Below are 22,768 nucleotides of genomic sequence, written 5' to 3'. Positions count from 1 at the left end.
TCCACATAATCTGATATCTAGGATGTCAGTCACCGTTTTCCCACTTCCCTTTGTCACTGCTGTTGAAAAGCGTAACGCACTTTCTAAGGCCATGCAGGACACACAAAGTCACACACTGACCCTCAAGAACAACAGCCTCCGGCCTCTTGCAGCCAACGTGGCGGTGATTTCATTCACCGCTGTGGCGTCTCACGTGAAATTAAAATCCAAAGGGATCTCATTAGTCCCTATATTAGTTCCCCTGAATCTTGTCAAAGCTTCCTCACATCTTTGGTATAAAATAAAAACTTTCCATCTACTCTTTCTACTTACTTTTCTTTACTCTCACTCATCTACAGTACAATCCCTTCCCAAAAAGAAATCTATCTCCTTGACCTCTCCTGTTTTCCAGGAGAAGCCCTCTCTAATCTACAGCACCGCTCCGTGCATCGCTCTTTCACACTTTTCTCACCTCCCTCTAGCTATAAATCTCTACGCTCTGCTGCTCTCTTACTCACAAATGAAAACAATAGCTGGCTAATTGTGCTCGGTTGGAATAATGGACTAGTATACACAGCTGGAGGGCTCAGCGCCGACCGCAGATCCCACCTGTGCTGAGTCGGACTGGAGCTGATAGCGATCTCGAGCACCGACATGTCTCCAGGCTTTTGTCTGAGGAATTCGCTGTGTCATCAGCAGGCTAAAAAAAACAACAACCTTACTTGGCTCTTCTCGAAACGCTCCGGGTGAAATATTAACCAGTCCAACAATGGAAAACACCTTAACTTATCTTTGGTAGAAAAAAAAAAAAGTCTCACACAAAAGATCCTATTTGATCAGGTAGCCCTGTAAATGTGAAAAGGTTAAAGGAGCACCAGGCACATTCCAGGACTGTGAGATGGTGTCTGTGCCATCTCCCTCCACCACATGTAGGTGAGTCCCCGCAGACCTCTGGTGCTGTCGGCTAATCTGTGTTCAACCAAGCAACCTAAACTGCTGACAAACCCAACTATGGGCTTAGACACTGACAAAGAACACAGAGGAGGTTGTTCTGAGGCTGCCTGCAGATGTTGGCATATCTGTGTGTGAGTGTGTGAAGGCACGGGAAGGGACGGGGGGGGGAGGGGAGGAGACTAGAGCGTTTGATCTCAACTGTCTCAGTTTGACCTTTGAACCACAACATAAGTAAAGCTAGTCAGCTGTGCGGCGAAGGCCCTGGGTCTCTCCACATTCACAAACAACATGAAAAAAAAAAAAAGCACAACTGGTGACAGGTTGGCCTGGCTTTTCCCTCCACTTTAAGGAAATGACATACATAATTTTTTTTATTATGAATCAAAAAAGGCACTTCCTACATAGTCCATAGTATCATACACATATATAGGACATACGCTTTTATGAAGGTATAATCGCCTGCGTGTCTTACATGCACAGACGTAGTTATATATGCTGAGTATATATATGTTTCTCATCACCGAGTAACATAATTATATATGTCAGTTCCACACCTGGAGTTGGAGACTCTTCCAGTAACAGCCAGCGCCCACCAGTTTAGCACATGAAAGTAAAAGCTACGCAAAACATTATTAATAAATAATCAGCAATGTCAGTTTTTTTTTTTTTTGGAACAAGACCCTGGTTTGTTTTTCAAAGGAAGTAAAGATCACAAAAGCATGTGCTCTGTGTGAGTTTTAAGGTGCTTTTGTAAACTCAAACTCAAAGATTGGGTGGTGTACGAGGAGAGCCAACCAGTGTCATGGTCGCTGCGTTTGTGATTCTAACTTGCCTTCTTGCTGAATATGTAAACATGTTGAACACAGCAAAGTCTATGGGCGGGCCGAGAAAGCAGACTGGGTGGCATTCTCCCGTGCCAGCTCCCTCTCCTCCTCTCTCCTGTTCACAAAGCCCTAACTGAATTTCCTCTGGCCAGAGAGGTGCACCTAAGTGTGTGCATGTGTGTGTGTGTATGTGTGTGTGTGTAGATGTACATCATTTCCTTCAAGACTTCGGTCCTATTTCGAGAAGCCACAACTTCCAAAAAAGGTGTATCCCAGTAACGCACTGGTCGTTAATGCCGCCCACATACATCTGTGCACACACATACACGCACACACTCAGGTTTAACTCCCTCTGTTTCCTCTCTCCCTCTGCCACCCGAGTGTTAGGTGAGGTTGCCGCTGATGTCCAGGGCTTGCTGGTACACCTGAGTCATGTCCTCCAGGTCCCCCAGCAAGGAGAAGCTGCCATTGTCCCCCGGGGAGCCTTTCGTTTTGGCGCAGCGGCCGAACTTGGGTCCCTGGAGAGGCGGGGCTGCCTGGAAGCCCTTGAAGTTGGCGAGCTGCAGCAGGTTTTCGGCCGAGGCGCATGCCCTGATGTTCGGGCGGAGGTGCTGCGTGGAAGGATGCCACTCTGCCCCGCTGAGGGAGCTGGGCGACAGGGACAGGACAGAGCTGTCCTCCCCGACTATGCTGGAGGGCCGACTCTGACTGCGTGACAGACCGGAATCAGTCGATGTAGGAGGCTCGCCATGAACTCCGGCCAATGCTGCTGCTGAGGGAGGCCCGCTGTAGGTGGAGTACTTGCCATTTCGCTTCAAGATGCCTTTTCTCCCCATCATTCTCTTGGGTGGGGAGGTGGCGAGTAGAGACATACTGGCCCCTCCTAAAAGCTCGGAGGACTCGCTACGCTCCGGGGAGGAGTAGTACCCTGATTCCCGCTGTTGGTTGTTCTTCAAGATGCCTTTCTTGGGCAGAGAGGGCACTATCTTCGTTGGTGAGCCTCCTCCCAGAATCGGCTCCTCTTCCTCTGGGTCTGGACTTGAGGCATCCTCTCCCCCTTCAGCTTGTTGAGGCAGCGCCGTCTGGCCCAACTCCACTTCATCCAGACAGGCCGCCTGCTGCTCCTCAGTGACCCTGGTCTTCAGGATGCCCTTGGGTCTCTTTAGACCCGGCTTGTCCTCTGCTCCGCAGTGTGTCTGTCCCGCTTCAACATTTTCCTTCTTGGACTTTTTGGGCCTCTGGCGCAGCAGCTGGGGCATGGCCACAGCTTTGGCTCCAGAACCACGTGGCTCAGTGCGGTTCTGCCAGTCGATGAAGCGGGCCAGCATGGGCGAGCCTCCGTGGTCACGTTGGGTCTCGCAGTCACACACACTGTTCTTCCAGCCCCAGTTTACCCACCAGTGATTGGCTATGTCCTCCACTGTGGCCCGGCGGTCAGGGTTCACCATCAGCATCCAGCGGATCAGTCCACGGGCATCTGGCGGCAAACAACAAGAACATCTGTATACTGTCTCATACAACACAACACTTGACAGGGACTGTGAAGTTCAGTGCATGTCTGAAAGCAGCTATATAGTGTTTTTACACCAATAAAAAAATCCCTCAATATTTTTCATGGTTACTTTTGTAAACCACAAAATCCACAATAACATAAGACAACACAACGACAGTCACACATCCATGTGTCTCTGATGGTTTAGCAACATGCAGAACTCAATAATAAAAGCTTAAAAAGAAAATAGTTTTATAGTGGCTCTGTTTATAATAGAAAATGAGCTATAAATGTAATTCTAGTGTGATACAATACAAAGAAATGGTGTTTCTCACTCTCACATGTATAGTTGTTTGTATTAAGGGCAGATGTGTTTTCCTGCCATGACTAAAAACACAGAGTCAAAGGTTCCAGTCGTACCTGAGGACTGAGTAGGCTCTTTGTACTCGCCGTTGCTAATCTGGCGAATGAGGTTCTTATGGTCTCCCCCATCGAATGGCATGGTCCCGTAGACCAGGGTGTACAACAGCACGCCCAGAGCCCAGCTGTCCACCTGGTGAAAATGAAAACATGGTCATGAGCTTGTTCACACACAAAACATACACAGCCCACAGCATGAGGTGCATATACTGGTATATATGCAGAAAATAATAGAGACTGGAGTTATTAAATACAAATATCCTTGTTTTATTTAGTTATGCATTGTATTCGATTTTCTAACCTCTCGCATGTTAGAACATTTTAGTGAAAGAGCCTCTCTGGCTTGGCTTTCACAGAAATCATGACAAACTCCAGTTCCCTGGTGGGAAATGTCTCGTTTTCACACACACATCCACTCACCCAACCCCAGCCCCTATACCCTCTCACCCTCCCATTCTCTCCTGCTCCGTCAGGCAGAAGCAAGAACTTTCCGACCACCAACCTAATGCAGTGAGGTTCTCTAAGTTAGCGGTTACATAAGACTTTGTGTCTGGGGCATGAGGAGGAGCAGCAGCCGAGGGGGGAGCGGGTGGGAGACGAGACGGGGTAATGAGTCCAGCAGAGATGGCAGCGTTGTGATATCCTGAGCTCCTGAAGACTGAGCAGAGACGGGCTGCCATTCAGTGATCAGCAGATGACCCATCTCACTGTGTGTGTGTGTGTGTGTGTGTGTGTGTGTGTGTGTGTGTGTGTGTGTGTGTGTGTGTGTGTGTGTGTGTGTGTGTGTGTGTGTGTGTGTGTGTGACAGAGCTGTAGATGTATTGTGTGCATGTGTGTGTTGACTGCAGTTAGGGGAGGATGAGATGTCCTGAGGAATGTGCTGCTGATGGCAGCTCTGAGGCTCTAAGACATAGTCTAGGAAGTGGAAATCAGATAGGACCAGTTAAGGACCTGGTGCACTTCCTCTAAAAGGCTCTGGAACCCACATCAAAAAATGATTTCACTCTCCTGCTGCCATTGGTCCATTCCTGAGGGCGAGACAGGGCACGCACTATTGTTGTGTTCTATTTTTGCTGCCTGTGTTTGCTGTAATTTGTGGCCTCACCCCAAACTGAGGTTCTGTAATTTTGATCGCAATCGGACTGCTGTCGTTTTTAGCACTCTCGAGCAAATTATAGTGAATTACGCAAAATTGAACGGTTGGACTTGAAATCTAAATCTAAAAATGCAACTTTTTTTTCCTCCCTCCGCTGCTTTGTCTTAAGGAACTGATGTGATTTCAGAGACGACGCCCTTCAGAGCGACTTTGGAATTTCCAGATAAGTGGCTTTGAGGAGATGTTTTCACTCTTTCTTTCACCAAAACTATTTGACTTTGACCGTGGCGCTCATTTCTATCCCATTAAGCACAGGAGGAAAATGAGCAAAAACTATCCTCCAGTTCCTCACTTCAAAGACGCCGGGCGTAGGAAGGGGAGGACTGGGGAGGGATGCAGAGGGTTTCTGAGCTGTGTGGTTGCCGGAGAGACCTCCCTCTGACTGGAAACGAACGGTAATCCCATCAAAGAACCAGAAACTAAATCTGACCCGCAACTTTGTGTACGGCCTGTGTGATGATGACGACTATCACAAACGATGATAAAAGCTACATACGGTGTGAACCAGGAAGGACGATAATGATAAGGATGGCTACACAAAAGGAAAGCAGGTCCTGGAAATTAAATTCTAGGGATTAAGTCATTGTCACGGTTCGGTTCAGCGGGCCTCACCTCTGGCCCACGGTACGGTCTCCCATTGACGATCTCTGGCGAAGCGTAGAGCGGGCTCCCGCAGAAGGTTTGCAGCAGCTTGTCCTTGTGGTAGAGGTTCGACAGCCCAAAGTCAGCAATCTGTGGAAACAGGGGTACGTGTGATTTATTTTAAATTTTTACACCAGCCTCATGATTGCTAATCTCATGCAAAGATCATTTGAGGTGAGGCATTTCAGTCCAACGCATCACAGATCGAGGACAAACCTTAATATTACAGTTTTCATCCAGTAGCACATTTTCCAGTTTTAGATCCCTGTGCACCACTCCATTCTGAAACACAAAGAGAAGAACAACAACACAATGATTGATGGATGCATCACTGTATTCATTCAAGAGAGATGGATCCAAGTATTGTGGGGTGGATCCTTTGTGTGAACAGATGATTTACTCTGACAGTGTTAGCCTGTGTCTCTCGGGGGAAATCAAGGCAGCCTGTTGGTGTAGTTCTCTTTAATTGCTCCTGTCCCCTCTGGGGTCTTTATGCTGACATGCTGCGATTTCTTTTTTCAAATCCACTCACATGTGTCATGTAAAGTTGAGCCTGTAATAACCATCATGTATGAATTATGTTCTCACAGAATCGTTGGATTAAAACCAACTAAGCTGTTAAAAACAACTAAGAATTAACTTGTGGTATGCAGACAGACAGATCACAGCTCAGATGTGGACTGAGTTCTCTTCAGCCCCCTGGTCGTGCTCTGCGTGGCATCTCCTATTGGTTACGGCCTGGCAGGGAATCTCACCCTGATTGGTGGATACAAAAGAAGAAATAGCTGCTTGCTTGTGGTGTCAGTGATTCATCGCGCACAGCAGTTTGGGACTCCTATCTTAGGAGCATGACATCATCTCTATCTCCAGCTGGGAAAGAGTGTGACAGGAGGGGACCGTCCTACCAGGGCCGTGGGAGCTTGGGAGTTTGATGGGAATTAGTGAGGTGTGGAACGAGGGCTGACGCGGGGTGTGGCTGGATATACATCTCCAGGGGGAAAAGCTTAGGGGGTATCTTGGGACGTCCATCAGCGTGTCAACAGATGAGGCGCAGAATTAAGGCTTGTTTGGTGCAGAGGGCATAAGCATGAATTAAACTGGCCTGTGTTTCATCTCCACTCAGAAACAGATGACTCCCTTCGACCAGCACGCCAAGAAAAGCATACGGAGTAGGGCCTGCAGATTAACTGGCTATATGACTGAGTGCAGAGGTGCATGGTTAATGTAACAAAAAGCCTGGAAAATAAAGACTGTGTGTATGTGCGCTTGTGTGAGAGAGGAAAACAGATATTTAAGGTGAGCAGGAAATGAATGTGCGTGTGTTTTTTCTGTATGTAAAGTACAGTATGGGTTTTCTCACCTTGTGGCAGTGGTGTACCGCGGAGACTATCTGTCTGAAGAAGTGTCGCGTCTCCCTCTCGCTCAGGCGCCTGCGCTCGCTGATGTAGTCGTACAGCTCGCCCTTGCTGGCGTACTCCATCACGATCACGATCTTGTCCTTGTTCTCAAACACTGAGAAAATATGAAAAAAAACAATTGGGAGTTCACTGATATGTACTTTCAGGGAAATAACATCTACATTAAGAGCAGAAGAGGTGGGAGGACAATCTTTAAAGTCGGGCCATGTTCGTTCTATCACATTACAATAACAAACAGACGTTGTTATGTAAAATGCAGAGGGAAACAGCTCACACACACATGGACACGCACACACACACACACACACACACACACACACACACACACACCCCTGCTTAAGTTTTGGACCAGGAATCCAGATTTCAGAGGAGCACATTACATCTATACACTTCTCCCAAGGTTACATCACCCCAAACCCCACCTCATGAGTTTGGCTCTTTCACAACATCGCCGGGAGGGGCTGTTAACTCAATCAAGCCCACTCCTCGGAGACCGGAGTGAGTGGAGAGACCAGTAAAAAAAAAAAAACTGAGAGAAGGCAGGAACTGGGACGAGGACAGAAAAGAGTTATCATCGTGGAGGATCACGCGATGGCCCCTGACACATCCCAGGTTCACTTCCCGGCATCATGTCACCACATTTCACAACACACTCGCACACTCTCAAGTCTGTCACATAAATATTACAACAGCGGTAGATTATCACTAAAACTAATTATCAGTGTGTGAATGATAATGGAAACTAAGTAATTTCCTTTGTTGTTTTTCCATTATGTTCACATTTGCTCATAATTATGATTTATTATACATTATTTATCTTTCCTTTTCCATTTATTTTTTTCCTTTTTTGTCCCCCCCTTTTCTTTTTTTTCTGTCTTCTTGTTTCATTTTCAGTTACTGTTATTATTACTGTTCATTTATTTAATTTTCTCTTGTTACCTAAATTTCGTAATGAGATGTAACCCATATAAGGACTATTGATTGTAACGATTGTACTTATTTATTTATTGTCATGGGTGGGATGGGATGTGAAGATAAACAGGGGTTGTTACAATAACAACAGTAATCATATTCTCTCATAAGAGATGAAGAATATATAAAGTTAAAGTACTGACTAATTATAAAGCATAATTCTACAATCCTATAATATAGCTTCCATCTGGCTTTTAAAAGAGACAACAGCATGATAAGTTGTGTTTAACAGGATCACTTGAATTAAAACGGTGAATTGCTACACTTCCAGTGACTGAGGGGAAATCAGTGTTGTTACAGTGGTATTACTGTGATGCATTACGATCCAGCTGCAGCTCATCAAACACATCATTCTGTGTCAGTATTTAGCCCTGTAGTGTATAATTTCAACTTGGCAACTTCCTTTCTCTCCCAGTGCCTTGGCATGAAGGGAATGACAGTGGTTAGGCAGAGGAGAGGGAAGGAGAGAGAGAGGGAAAAAAAGGCCAAGGGAACACTGAGGAGATGACAACAACACAGTCCACCATGTTGCTCTGCATTGTGTGGCTGGATTTTCCCACACAGCGGGGTCGCCGGGGTGAGGGCCTCTGCTTTCTGCACCCTTGAGTGAGCACCTTCATAGTTTGTCACACTACTTTCCTCACCCCCCTCCGCTACCTCTACCAGGGTCCTTTTAAAGATATAATCCTCTACAAAAACACACAGTTGCTGAGTGATGGTAATGCTCCCTGATTGTGACTGTCTGGCCGCTTTGTAGAAGTAACAGACGGGACGTGAGCCAAGCAGCCTGGGAGGGCAGAGTCCATCCTGCCCTCCGATTGGTGGACGGAGCGGTGACCTCGGGTGACATTTGCGGTGATCCATGGTCGGGGTTGTTCTCAGCTTGCACTCCCATTTACCCTTGACCCCTGGTGTTGAAGTAATTACCTGGCTTACATAACTTGGGTTTGTTACGGCCCGTTGGGTACAACAGCCACCGCCACAGCCATGCTGTCACTCACTGGGCTTTGTTCAGAGGTCAGGCCCTCAAATCTGACTAATTAGCACCTATTGTCCCATCGCCCTCGCTGATGATAGACAGCTATTGCTTAAGAGGCAAAAAGCAGAGTAGTATTACACAGTGTATTCCAGAAGAGTGGTAGTAAACTAATGATGCAGACCATAAAGACGCAAACACTTAAAGCTGTTTACTTTTCTGGTTTTAAGTATTTTAATACTGTAGGAATAGCCGTTGTTTCCCCAAACTGGGGGAATGGTAATGGTAACTACCATTACAAAAGATATACAGGCTTTAACTCACTATAGGTGTATGTCACCTTTGGAGAATGCAGTATAATGAGTACAATAAAAAAAATGTGGCTCTTTATTCACAGCAGGGTGAATGGTTTTATGTCTGTTCTGAGTTTATGTGTCCATCTCATTTCCCCCTTTCCCTCCCCAAAAAGAATTGGTTCAACGTTACGGGGAAATACTTGTCTCTTGCCAAGAATTTGAGGAAAGATTGATACCAGTCTCATATCTCTTTGGTAAATATGTGAAGCTTTGGCCAGCTGCTGTGTAGCTTAGCTTAGTCTGTGCCCCAAGGTAACAAAGTCTGTCTCCCAGCGCCATCAAAGCTTACTTATTTACACACTATACAACAAGTTCTGCTTTTCTAGAGGGTTATGTGTCAGACTAGTTCAGCTAACCAGCTGCTCGTGTCATATTTACTGTCAAAGTCATATCAAACGTCTCATCTAACTCTCGCAAGACTTTTAACTATTCCTCTAACGCGTCTTTGCCACGTCGGGCGTAGTTTTACTTAAAGCATCTCTTTCTGCAAACATGAACATGCTAGTACTGTTTTATTTGGCTGTATCAATTTGCACATTTACAGCATTCTTCGGGTTTGACTATTTGTTTTAAGAGGGGGGGGCACCGGGGCTACATGCTAATGCCTGAGGAGCGAAGAGCAAAATCCGCTTTTTAAATGCCCCGCACAGCATGCTGAGGGATGCAGAATGTGAGGGAGTGGTAGAAAATCTCTCTTCACACACACATCTGGTTCAGCTTTGCTTCACACAAGGCAGTTAGCAGGGGCTGTTGAAGAGGGTGTTGCCAGATACACAAATCTCGGGGCCTCCTATATATCTCTAAAGCGAGGCTGGGCGGAGGCCAGGCCACAACAGTAAACGCTGGGTTTGAGGAGAAACACCAAAAGACTGCGAGCAATGAGTCTGGTTGAGTGTGTTGGTGGAGTGCGGCGTTTTTAAAAGGGAGGCAGCGCACACAGGAAAAGGATCCTCCAAGTTTATAAAACTGGGTGTTCTTTTAATCATTCTCTTAACAAATGCATAAAACCCCCGGGCTGCACTTCCGCCCTCCAGTTGACTACTGGCACGTTCCCATGACAAATAGCGATGTTTGTCACACATACACGTTGCTGATAACGACCTGGGGACTCTGATACTGAACAAAGGACAGTTGGTAAGCCAGTTTGGGCAGTGGCACACACACATTGTGCTGGGGCAGCTAGCCTGAAAAGGGCATTGGTGTTGGTCTGTTGACACGGGCATTAAAAAAGTCACGAGTCACAAATCATATGAAACTGACTCACACTGCAGCGCCTTGTGACTTTAATTGCCTGCACATAGGCCCGGGCTACGTAATAAGAGATGATTAATTGCGAGCGATATGTTGAAAAAGTTCAGTGGGAATTGTTCAGCCTTTACACTGTATGTTTTCCTCTAGTAAGGTTAAGGTCATTTGAAAGGGCTCATATCGAAAACGGAAAGAGTAAGTAAGTGTGCTGTTTTAGCCCGACTCAAGGGCTTTGACATTTAAAGAGTTGCTTCCTGGGGTAGAGATACGTTGATGTTGCTCCAGGGAGAGTTTAAAGCCTTTTCCTCCCTCTGAAAAGCACTGGACCAGAGTCAGGCAGGGTGCAGGTCTGGGTGACTGGGGTCAATCCAGTGTCTATGTGCATGCTCACCTCACAGGCACATATTTATACAAAAACGTACAAAGGCACACGCACACACACACACCGGACAAGTAGAGTCTGGTTCCCAGCTGCAGTTGTCTCTAAGTATCCGCAGATGTCTGGCCCTGAGATCAAGACCAGAGGAGACAAGGGATGAGACCTCTCAGATGTGGGAGAGGCAATCCCTTAGAATACCACCTCTCTTATGCACACAAACTTTCATCACACACGAGCACACATGCATTGACAGCGATCCAGACTTTTACTGGCCCAGGCGGCCAGACAGAAGATGAATAACATCCCAGAACTGCAGTCCAGGTCTTATTATGACATCTGCATGTCATAACACGACAATCCTGCAGCTTAAGCCGCGAGTGCTGCATGAGCTGAGGGAGGGCTGGATTTTGGACATGTGTGTGTTTTTGTTTATGCGCGTTTCCAGTGAAACGAACGTGTATTATTTGTTGTGTGTGTGTGTGTGTGTGTGTGTGTGCGCAATGACATGTCATGCAGCAGAGCCTCACCTTCATATATAGAGATGATGTGTGGGTGGCGGAGCGACGACATGATCTCGATCTCTCTGCGAATGTGAACCATGTCCTGCTCATCCTTGATCTTCTCCTTCCGAATGGACTTGATTGCCACCTGGAACCAGAAGAGGAGACTTTGATCAGCACCAAATCTTCAGTAACACAGAGCTTATGTGCGTCATGTGAAACAGCTTCCCTTTTCCCCCTGAGATAAGTTGATTAAATTTGGGAAATTTAATTAAAATAAAAACAGTGAAAAAATACTACAAGACAACACATTCATTCTATCTGTATAAACATGTGGGCCGACTCAGTGTGTAGCTTATTGCTTCATCTCTTTCTCCAATAAACTCTGTGTGCTTCATCTGCCTCATTTACCTCCCCCTCTCAGGGGTCCTATAGGGCCAGAAGAGCGACCTTTGACCTCATCACCAGGCCTCGCTGACATGACAGCCAGATGAGTCAAGCAAGCAGAGGTATCATCTTCTCACACTGTGTAATTTACTCAGTCTCCACTCTGGATGAAGCGAAATGAAGGGGAGAAAAACAACCTGTGACACGTGGAGCCATAATGGAGGCTTGCTTTGTAGTCTTTCAGGGCGAGAGCCTACATTTAACCAAGTATTAGTCAGTGTTTGGGCTGGACCTATGATCTGACCCCCCAACTCTTCTCTAACAGAGAGATCAGAAGGCAGACTCGCATTGGTAAAACACAGTGGTTTCCATAGCAGCCGTCTACCCGGGTGCTGCTGTAGTTAGAAAGCAAGAAGAATATTCTGCTACTATGCAGACACACACATGCTTTGTGCTACATGCTAATGTCAGCAAGTTTATCGGGTATAATGTTCACCATTTTCTTCTTTTCTTTCATGTTTCTAATTAGAAACAATATGAACGTCCATTCAAATGTTATTTTAGTCTGAACCATAGTAGTGAACCAACTCAAGCAACATTGCCACCCACAGCGCCAGTGAGGACCATGACCATCATGAAATTGAGGTGAGAAAGGTGTTAAATGGTCATGATTTCTGGGGGAAGGCAGGGAGGCCTCGAGGTCAGAGCTCCTCCATAAATCTGATGTCAGTATCAACCTGCAAAGCTGTGTTTCCCCGGCTGTTCAAAAGGCCTTGAGAGGACACTAAATCACTAACCGCTCTCTTATTCTTACTTATTCTGATTAGGAACGGCCAATGGCCTACTTTTGAAAATCTGGCCTGCTGGGAGTTTTATGGTGAAATCAGAGGAGAGTGAGCCGGGCTTGGGGAAGCCATTCAGTCTCCTTGCCTTGCCAACAGGGGTTAGCTGCAGCCGATTCAACTGCACTTGATTTGACAGCTTTTCACTGTCATGGCAATGCCACCGGAGTACGAGTCAACCGCAACTGCATGCATTCAAACTTCCACTCTGTGCACTCCTTAAATGAGAGGTTAGCGGCCTTCTCCAAATAAACCGATCAAGAGCACAGTGCAGCACATGTCACTATAATTGTAGCCTAAACATTTTGGATTGAGTCCTGGGTTTTGCTTTGATCCGGCCTGTATAGAGTCTGTCCGCTCTAAATTCTGTTAGTTTAAACTTTTGTCCTCTCCTAGCTAAGCTGTGTTTTCTGAAGAGCCCAGCATCATTCCACGCAGCCGAAACCACAGGCAGTAGCAGAGTGCCAAGCTAATTACCGTGTACATCAATAAAAATAACCCCAAACCGGAATAGTTCCCTTCCAGAGAATGCCTTGATTAAACAGAATTCAAAGAAATGATACCATAACAAACAAGCTGGGGTCTGGGGTGGGGGTCAACATGCTGTGTTCAGAATTGCTCAAAGTTGTTTGTGCCTTAACAGTGATGTTTTCCTTTACCTCATTACAATCATCAGCACTTTATTTCCAAAATGTGAGCAAAATGTTTTGACTTTGGTGCTCGTCAGAGAAGTAGAATGTAAGTCCTCCTGGACTTAATCGGGACTTAAGTCAGGAACAGTTAAGACGTGACAAAGTTTCACGCCGGGGGAAGTAAAAAATGTTTCTGTATGACTGCTGCCTAAAACCAAAAATGATGTTGTCTCCTAAAAGGGTAGTAATCAATCTTTAACAGCCACGATCCTAATTCCACACTCATTGTTAGAGCCAGCCCCCCCACATAGGGCTTGAGACAAAGCCAGGTATCTCTTGTGAATCTCCTCATGTTCGCCTGCCCTGACCCCAACGTGGATCATTAAACAGGACTGCAGATCAGCCACTTGCCAGCTGGCTGGGCCGGCTGACACAGCTACGCTTGTCCTTAAGTGGATCCCTATTACTGTCACTCACAGTAAACAGGCGCCGCACTACTGCCCACACCAGCCACTGCCAGGTATGGGGCCCGTCTCGTCTGCCCCCCACCCCCCAACGCCCTTGTTCACAACCGACCTAGTTTCAAGTGAAAGTCCATGTTCGCTTCACCGGAGCCTGACGTCTTCCTCAGCTTTCTCAGGCCATTAAAATAGATGAAGTATTCATCACAAGCTCGCCCATCCCTGCATTTTCTAAAGATCGTGACCATTTTTTGTGGTGACCGCGTGCCTGAGTCAGAGTAAGGGGGAAAATAGAAAGAGCAAGAACTCTTCCAGGAAACTATATATTCTCAAACACAGCCCGGAGTCATAATACCTCATCAACAGCACCACATATAGCTGAGGAATGTCTGTGTTTTCACCTCTCGCGTACCTCTCCTGTGAATCCATTTTTGGGGAATGATGTAATCTGGTGCTTTAAGCTCATATTAATATGACTCCCTGACCGCTTTAACTGAGGCCATCCCTCTCTTGTTATGGTGGTGGGTTTCCCTGTGTCTCTGTGCTGCCCACCCCTCCTCTCTGCGATGGGTCCCCCCCCCCCCCCCCCCCCCCATACAGGATATTAACCTTCCCCTCCAATCTCATTTCCTGCTGTGGATGGCCTTTCATGTGTCACTGCCCATTTTAGGCCTGGTTGCCACCACAACCTTTTCATTATCGTAATCTAAATGGCAAATAATACACCACGACGCACACGTCTCTTTCTATCTCTCTCACTAGTACACAAACATGAAACACGTCTTCTAGAGGCATGCACAAACACATGAGCCTGCGCATGTTTAACATATCCCTTCTATGATCTCTATGATCAATTGCACTTCACATAATGCTGGCTTTCCATGAGGCTGCCAAGTGGCCCTACATATGGCTTTGCAGATTAAAGCAGACAGTCACTCAGTTCCACTTTCGCTGACACGCTGAATGTGCCCACATCTAATCAATCATCCTCCAGTGCCTTCGGTGTACTCCACACTTGTGTGTGCACAGTCACGCACAGTACTTCCTCAGTCTGCGTCCTCGTCGGGTTATCTCTGCTGCTCTCATTTGGTTTGTGGTGCGAGCCAGGAAACGGCCCAGGGAGTCGAGTTGATTGCATAACGGCCTCGCCACGCTGCTCTATCTGCCATATGGACGCAAGGGACTTCCACTGGGTCAGAGGTCAAGTAAACTCGAGCATTGCAGTGCCAGACACACGTGGCCCGTGAGGTGGCCGACAGACTGGCTCAAAGTGTAGAGGTGCTGATTCTTCGAGGGCTTCCTTAACTGAGATATACAAACTCCCACGTGAAACACAGTCATCCAAGGAAGCCCCATACTTTACTGAGCTCCTACTTTAAGTCTGAAAGTTGTGCTTGGAGGAGTGATGCAGATATTGGGAGAATGTTGGGAGTGCTGACCTACATTTGTGTGTGTATTTTGGGTATTTGGCTAATTTAAGCATCAATGCCAACAAGGTGTGCTTTCTTGCATGATATTAGAAACATTATAAATGTAAACAAATCGAGAGTTCATGTCAAAGATTGTTACTCCTTTAAAACTCCTTTTTGAGTCAGCTAGTGTTATCACAGGGAAACAGTGTCTTTATATCTCTCATGTCAAAACAGTACACTTTGACCTGTTCAGCACTTAAACATTGTGCAATGTTACCACGCAACTGAAAGTGAAATACTTCACATTCGTGTTGCTGCCATGGAAATAATGAACAGGGGAAAACATACAGAAGAAAAGGACAATGTGCCAAGAGAGAGCCAGCGAGCAGTACCAGAGGATTTATGCTCCCCCTATCAAGTACATATGCGTACCAGGAGCTATGAAACCACTGAGGGACATTGTTGACCTATACTAAGTTCCCCCCCCCCTGACATTCTCAGCACATGGAAAATGCCTCGTGTCCTGCCAGGTTGGGCACGGGGGTCCAACTTAGGCACACGTGAAAATGTTTTGGAGACATCTGCAGATGGTGGCTTTATTATGGTTAAGTGTGCTAATAACTTTTTTCATGAAAGAAACAGACAGTGGTGGGCTGCGGAAAGCAAACACACACACACGCCCTCACAAAGGAATAAAAACAAAACCAAAAGGAGCAAACTGGGGCTAAAATGTTTCGAAACACTGCAGGGAAAATGTGAGTGGGAAGCTGTAGTAACTGGGGGACTGATGGCTGGTTTTACATGATGCTCACTGGGGCCACTGGAGTCGCATTAGTCAGTCAGTAGCCGGATTTGCACTCCAGCATCCGGTCGTGTGGCCCTGCTTTGGAGCAGACATGTGCAGCAACTGCTCCCTGGCCCCATGGGAGCATTTTTTTACCATGAGGGGAACTCCCAGTGGGGGCAGGAGGTGCACACGCCTCTGAGAGCAACAAAGCTTATTTTAGGACCACTGATGTTTGCAGTGGGGACTGGGGAGCTTTACAACAACATGCATGCACACAAGGACTGGCTCTGCGGGAGTTGCACAAGTGCATGTGTGCATCTGGACTTGTTTCTTGAAGACAGTTCACCTCTCATCCAAGATACTTCTTCAGTTCTTTTTTCAAATGCTTCTTCTTTATCCAAGAGGCTGGTGAAGAAAGCACTGAACAGAAGTGAAGAAGCCTCTTGGGTGAGAGGTGAAATGCCAGCAAGTCCAGTTGTCTACTTCCACATGTGCAACCCCCTGAGAATCGTACGTCAGGGCAGGTTAGAGGCATCATGACAGATGTTTCCCCTCGAGTGGCTCACCTCTCTGCCGGAGTGCCGCTCGATGGCCTTCTTGACCTTCCCGTAGGTGCCTCTCCCCAGCGTCTCCAGCAGCTCGTAGCGGTGCTTCAGGTTGTGCTTGTGGTGGTGCTTCTTCACGCCCGAGCCGCGTCGCCCGTCGCCGCTCGCCGGGACCTCCTCGCCGGGCGGCGGAGCAGCTGGAGGTGGAGAACGGGGGAGGTCACCACCACCACCACCACCACCACCGCCCACCGCCGTGCCCGCTGACGTTTGCCCGGCTCCCGGGACCTCGGGCCGGGTTGCCCCCCGCTGGGGCGATAAATATGCGGTTTCCATCTCAACTATATGGGGAAGCGTTTTAACAACCCACCCCTGCTGTTTAAAAAATATATATTTCAAACTACCTACTTGATGCTATAATACTTATAGGCCTAATAATAGTTATAATAAATAAATAAATTACAAGGAATAACGCGTAGCTTGCTAGTCATGTTAAAACACGTGGAAACATTTCCAGATTGTCTTGGTTGATCATTTGGCTTTGATCAAAGCTGGTTCCCACCTAGTCATGGTGTTATCGATAAATAATCAATCTACTAATGGATTAAGCACGAGGAGTCTATTATCGGTCTATAATAACCTGACACATAATCATGGAGCCTGATACACATGAACTCTAGTGCCAATATTGTAATAACAGGTTTTGCGGAGCAGGCTGGTTTAACAACGACGTCCCTCCTCCTCCGGTAATAATAATAATGATGATAATAATAATAAAATGGGATAAATGGGTCTGATCTCGTCACTCTTTCACTGACGATCTGTCTGATTCTGGCTCGTCTGTCATCCTACACGCTGCCGACATCACCGACTCACGTCTACGGGGGCCGAGAAAGCTGCGACGAAACCGGCGTTTAGGATGAAGATGACCCGCATTTTGTCCGCGGCCCAGGTGCAGCGGAGCCTCATTCATCCGGACTCTGTCTATTGTGCGACTGCAGGCTCCGTGCCGGGGTCGACGCAGGCAGAGGCGCGCTGTGCTCGGACACCATCTCAGGCTGAGGCGCTCTGGACATTGCCATGGTGGTTCCGCTGCTCTCCACCCGTGTTCGTCTTCGTCCTCTGCCTTTTTCTTCGTCTCCTTTGGATTCTCTTGCGTTGTGCCCTTCTTCTCCTTTCTCTCTCTCTCTCTTTCTCTCTCTCTCTCTCTCTCTCTCTATCCTCAACGTGAGAGGCTGTGAATAAGGAAAGCGCAAGGATCCGAAGGCGGAGGCGGGGTTTTACGCAGACCTCCTCCTCCTCCTCCTCCTTCACTGTCTTCTCTCTTCCCTTTCACCATCTCTGATATATCAGGGGCGTAGCCAGGAATCATGTGCCCCCCCCACACACACACACACTTCAACGTCATCTTTCTCCCCCCCAAAAAATGCGTCAGCCATTCATAACTCAAATACAAATCATTATTTACTTCTCTCCAAGAGGCACATGCACATCCAATAATCTGACGTTTTTTTAAAAATACACTGAGAGACAAGTCGATACCAATCTCATCTCTTTCAGTGAATATTATTAATTATTATCAGCTGATTGGTTTAGCATTAAGACAAAAAGACCCCATGGGGAAAAGAAAGCCTTGCTTTTATCAGAAGATAACTAAATCAGCCTATACCAGCACCTCTAAAGCTCAATAGTTAGCATATTATTAATATCCATTGACCAATTCTGCATGTGAATGTAGGCGGGGGACAAGATTTTGGGGCTGGAAGCCTTCTGCTTTTTGTTTCCGGTTTAACCAATCACGTTTGAGCAGGTGTTAGTTGCCTGCTGGTAAAGAGCAAAAGAGGAGGAACACATTGTCCAAAATGCATCGGCTCTCGTCTTTCTGCATTCATATGTAGATAGATGATCATAGAGATATAATATCTACAAAAGGTATCACTGTTTTTGTTGTATGATGAGAAACGTTCAAATCACGTGGACTCGTCAGACTTTAAACGGTGAACAGAAGACAGAGGCTTGGAGGAAGCCACAAAATATCGTCCGCTGCCCCCAGAGGATAATTTGCCATCAGACGATAGCTGATGGGCTCAGAGATTAATACGTTATAGATAGTTCAGTTTGTTCATACAAAAACTCCCAAGAACTTCCCATATTGTCCCATATACTGATCTAAATGCATGGGCTTACAGCTTTTTAATTTATCTGCATTCATATGCAGATAGCTGTTAATGGAGATTAGCCAAAAGGTTGTCTGGACCTAAAACAATATCAAAAGTATTGCTGTTTGTATGGAAAATTTTTCCACTTGGACTTCTCAGACTGTAAAGATTACAGACAGAGTCTTGGCCCGGATAGTCACTGTCTACACAAGATATTCGTGTTTCCACTGCAGATTTTCTCCTGTAGGTAAAGGTGAGAGTGTGAGCACACTGACCACATCGGGAATAAGTGATTAAACGTCACACCATCTTTTAGATAACTGACTAAATGACTGATACTCCTGGTTTCTAATGTTCCACATAAAATACAATGATACATCAAAACAGATCAATGCTCTTACAGTATTGATCAAGAGAATAGGGTTAGGTTGTATATGCCAATCATCAATCAATGACAGCCATTGTTACCACTAACAGCTACCACATAAGACATTTAAAACTGCAGGGTTTCACACTGACAATGACATGTATATTCAAAGTGTGTGAGCACTACTTAAATGTTGTTAATTTTTTGTCTTCATGTTTTTTCTAATAGTTTGCAAGATGTTTAAAAAAAAATCCACATGATAATCAGGAATTTCATCTCAAATATCTAAACATGGCAAGATGTGAAAGAAAACCATTCTCACATATATCCCAACATCTGCCTCAATGTTTCTTTCAATTATTTGCATTGGTATTATCTCAATGCAAACAACCGAAACAAAGAACAGACACCCAATGAAAAGAAGCATTGGCTCTGTTTGCCGGTGCTAAGTTCCTACACTTCCCCTCGTGTTTTACACACATTCATCAAAACAAATGAATTCCTATTTGCATCTGGTTTCAATACTGGACGGTAATGGAGATGGATGTCAGAAGGGATTATCTTATGAATCCAGTTTTTTTTGTTTCTGCACTATACATATACATAGTAGGCTACATGTGTCCATATATACAGTATTATTGTTTAAGTCCCGCTTATAGTATTTTTTATTTGCTTATAGTAAATATATATATTTTTTATATAAAATGTTTGTTTCCTATTTTTATATTTTATATATATATAATTGCACAAACACATCACAGCAAATTCCTTGTATGTGTAAACCTGCTTGGCAATAAAACGATTCCAACCGATTCTGATTCTGATGTGTTTGTCAGATCATAACTCAAAGGAAAAAAAACTCCAGTGTAGAGTTTCGAGTTATTTCTTCTAGGAGGAGAAATTGTGTGTCTGTGGGACTTGATATTGACCTCACATTGACATCTGTTCGAGGAGCACTGTATCATTCTCATGGAGGAATATACATTTGTTGTAAGACTCAAATGTTATGTAGAAAAGCAGGACAAATATAATTTTGTGGTAAACACTGGATTACACATTATGTGGCATATAAAGAATGTTTGAATTTGTGGGGATGTTTCTCTAAACACCACATGTTTTGACATCTGAAAACATTTCACATAGATATCATCAACTTGCAAGTATTTGCTTCTTTGATCAGTTTTGAAAGATTTTAAATATGTCTTTTAATGTTTTTTAAATTGACATGCTCAATCTTTGCAATACAGGCAGGGAGCCACTTCTTCAAATTCTTGAGCAGCCAACCTGTTGTGGCCAAACTCCTGTCCAACAGTCAGACTCTTGACTCTCGTGGTCACCGGCATGCTTGTGTATTAAGACGCTAATTACAGAAGAGGAAGTTTAGGCCCTTGTCAAACACTATCAGATTAAACAGGGAAATCTGTTTTCCCTCTCTGCGCCGCACAATAGCTGGCTTAATTTCTAAGCATTCGCGGCATTTGTTGCCATTAAACAGGGTAAGTAGAGTGTCCAGTTATAGCAACACAGACTGTGAGATTAGTATCTGATCTGATTTCTCCCTTGGCCTCATTTGCACCCTGCAGCACAGACTGTAGCCGTCTGGTGAACAAAGAGGGCGACCACTGCTCTCTTTTGGTGAAAGTTGGGTAGTGTCAATGTCAGATGTAGAGTGTACACCAGCAAATGGGTTTGGTGCTGGCAGGGGAAAACATCACCTCTCTTAAGTATATGACAAGGATCAGTAAAGTGTACTCAGCACTGAAACAGCAAAAAACACAAGTGTAACTGTGCTGTGCTTATGAAACAGTTCTGGGCAGCACCTGTGGAAACTGTGCAAACGGTTCTTATATAAATGTTAATGTCCTATCACTTGCCACAGTCTCTTAAAGGCAGACCATTTTAAACACCACTACATAAAAGTGCCTTGTGGCAGCAGTTGTAAATCAACGTTATCGCTCTGCCAATATAACATATCACAGTTTTTGCATGTTTTACATTTTGCGTGTCCACTGACTATAAATCACTTATACCACCCTTAACTGCTGAGCACTTTCTATCGCAAAACTTTTTTTGCTGTTGTAAGACTTTGGGATATTTAGTCTTTAAGACAACACTATGGCAGTGTGAAATCAGCATATTGCAAAACAATATTACCAGTTCAATAACTTGGATGTGCTGAATAATAAAAAAATAATAATAACAAAATTTAAAGCTACAGAACATCAACTAAATGGACCGTGTGCTGTGTCCCAGTCTCAGAACCGACAATCAATCTATGTTTTTAAGTAAATGTGAAGGAGAAACATGAGTTTAACGTCAAACTCCATCTGCTGATAAAGACTGTGTGATATGATCAAAAGCTCGACAAAGCAACCGAATGTTTTGTTTTTAAGGCTGGTTCTTGAAAATCTTAGCCTTAACATCTTGAAATTTGAATAGAAGTAAATTTAACTTCAAAGGATGTAGTGTCCACAAAGATCACCAGCAGATCGTAAAGAAAAACATGTCGACCACAGTCCAGGGAGGGAGCAAATACAGAACATGTAACTGGGAGGTGCAATACATGGATAATATTCTTTATTTCTTCTTTTAATAGCTTTAGTGGCTCCTCAAAAATTCCTATGGTTGTACTGGGCCAATTTGGACCTAAGAAATCTTTTATTATTATTGTTTGTTTGTTTTTAACTCCTGGCTACTGTCCTGTCTGGAAGATACTAAAAGTTAATTAAAACATAGTGGAGAAGATATGATACAATTTGAGAAATGATTGGCAGTGATATAAAATGGGTATTTTTAACTGAAACTACCAGGTAATGCAGTTAATATTATTAATATCTATCAATGAATTTGGATGATATAAGCTATAACAGCCCTGAACATCTACAGTAAAACTACCAGATGCAAAAGTTTATAGCGTATAGTGATATATGCTTCACACTTAAATTCACAGCACATAAATTCCTCAAGTCTTCAATACTGAACCACTGAAAATGATTTACCAGTGGATACCAATTCTCTTGTGCTGCTGGTATTAATGTTAGTCACACAGAAATGACACCCACATATTTGACAGAGTGAGAATCTAAAGTGAGGTTGGATTCTTTGACATGAATGAACATCTGCGGGGATCAAACAGAAACCGAGCGACATGAAGAGTTTTATGTGGTTCACTTTGACAGTGTAGAGCAGAGGATAATGACAAGGAAACATTTCACACTTCGTCCTCAGATGACAGCCGACATGGTGACTCATTGGTTCAGTTTGTCATTAGTTTAGTGATGCAGCATGGAGACTTTTTACCAGGCGTGTCACAGATGGGAATGTGATGGCACTGTGAGAACGTGCTGCGGCAGAAAAAGAGCACGGTAGATGTTCCACCGGCTTCTTTCTATGGAAAAATGCAAAAACAGCCAAAAAGTAGTCGATGTGCAAGAGGCGAATGAGGTGAATGAGACCCAGAGACAGTTGGTGAGGAACCAGTTGGTGCTTTTATACTCATTTGTTTCTAAAATGCCAACTGGATGGATATAATTTCGGATTCATTTCATACTGCATTGGGTTTCACAAGTTTAAAAAAAAGAAAATGTTTCACAATGGACTATGGATTCCCTGTCTTTGCAGCAGAGTTAAAGTTTTCAAAATCAATTACAAATGTGAATGCATGTATGGTTAATAAGAATAAAATGTCAAACTGCAGAAGCCAAAACAAACATGTAAGACTTTGGCAAATAAACAAAAAAGGTTATCTGGAGTTATCGGCATATATTTTTGTATTATTCTGATGGCAGTGTAAATGCACAGTAATTCTGTGAGGTCTCTGATTAAAGCTTTGGGCCTTTAAACGCACAGATATCTCTTTA

At 44.9% G+C, this 22,768-nt stretch overlaps 1 protein-coding gene across 1 annotated transcript; it reads right to left on the bottom strand.

Moving 5' to 3' along the window:
- Window positions 1–597: 597 nt before the first annotated feature.
- On the bottom strand, window positions 598–17,667 carry nuak1b (NUAK family, SNF1-like kinase, 1b). The gene is made up of 7 exons (XM_034587868.1): window positions 16,404–17,667; window positions 11,344–11,464; window positions 6,828–6,979; window positions 5,684–5,749; window positions 5,438–5,557; window positions 3,670–3,802; window positions 598–3,234 (listed from the first exon to the last, which is right to left on the bottom strand). Exons 1-7 carry the CDS (start codon window positions 16,716–16,718, stop codon window positions 2,141–2,143), a joined length of 2,001 nt encoding a protein of 666 aa, XP_034443759.1. The 5' UTR covers window positions 16,719–17,667; the 3' UTR covers window positions 598–2,140.
- Window positions 17,668–22,768: the final 5,101 nt, after the last annotated feature.

Source organism: Hippoglossus hippoglossus, chromosome 6 (genome assembly GCF_009819705.1).
Source record: "Hippoglossus hippoglossus isolate fHipHip1 chromosome 6, fHipHip1.pri, whole genome shotgun sequence".
In the NCBI taxonomy this organism is placed as follows: Eukaryota; Metazoa; Chordata; class Actinopteri; order Pleuronectiformes; family Pleuronectidae; genus Hippoglossus; species Hippoglossus hippoglossus.
The sequence above is the reverse complement of the archived record's forward strand: the minus strand, read 5'-3'. Positions and strand labels throughout refer to the sequence as shown.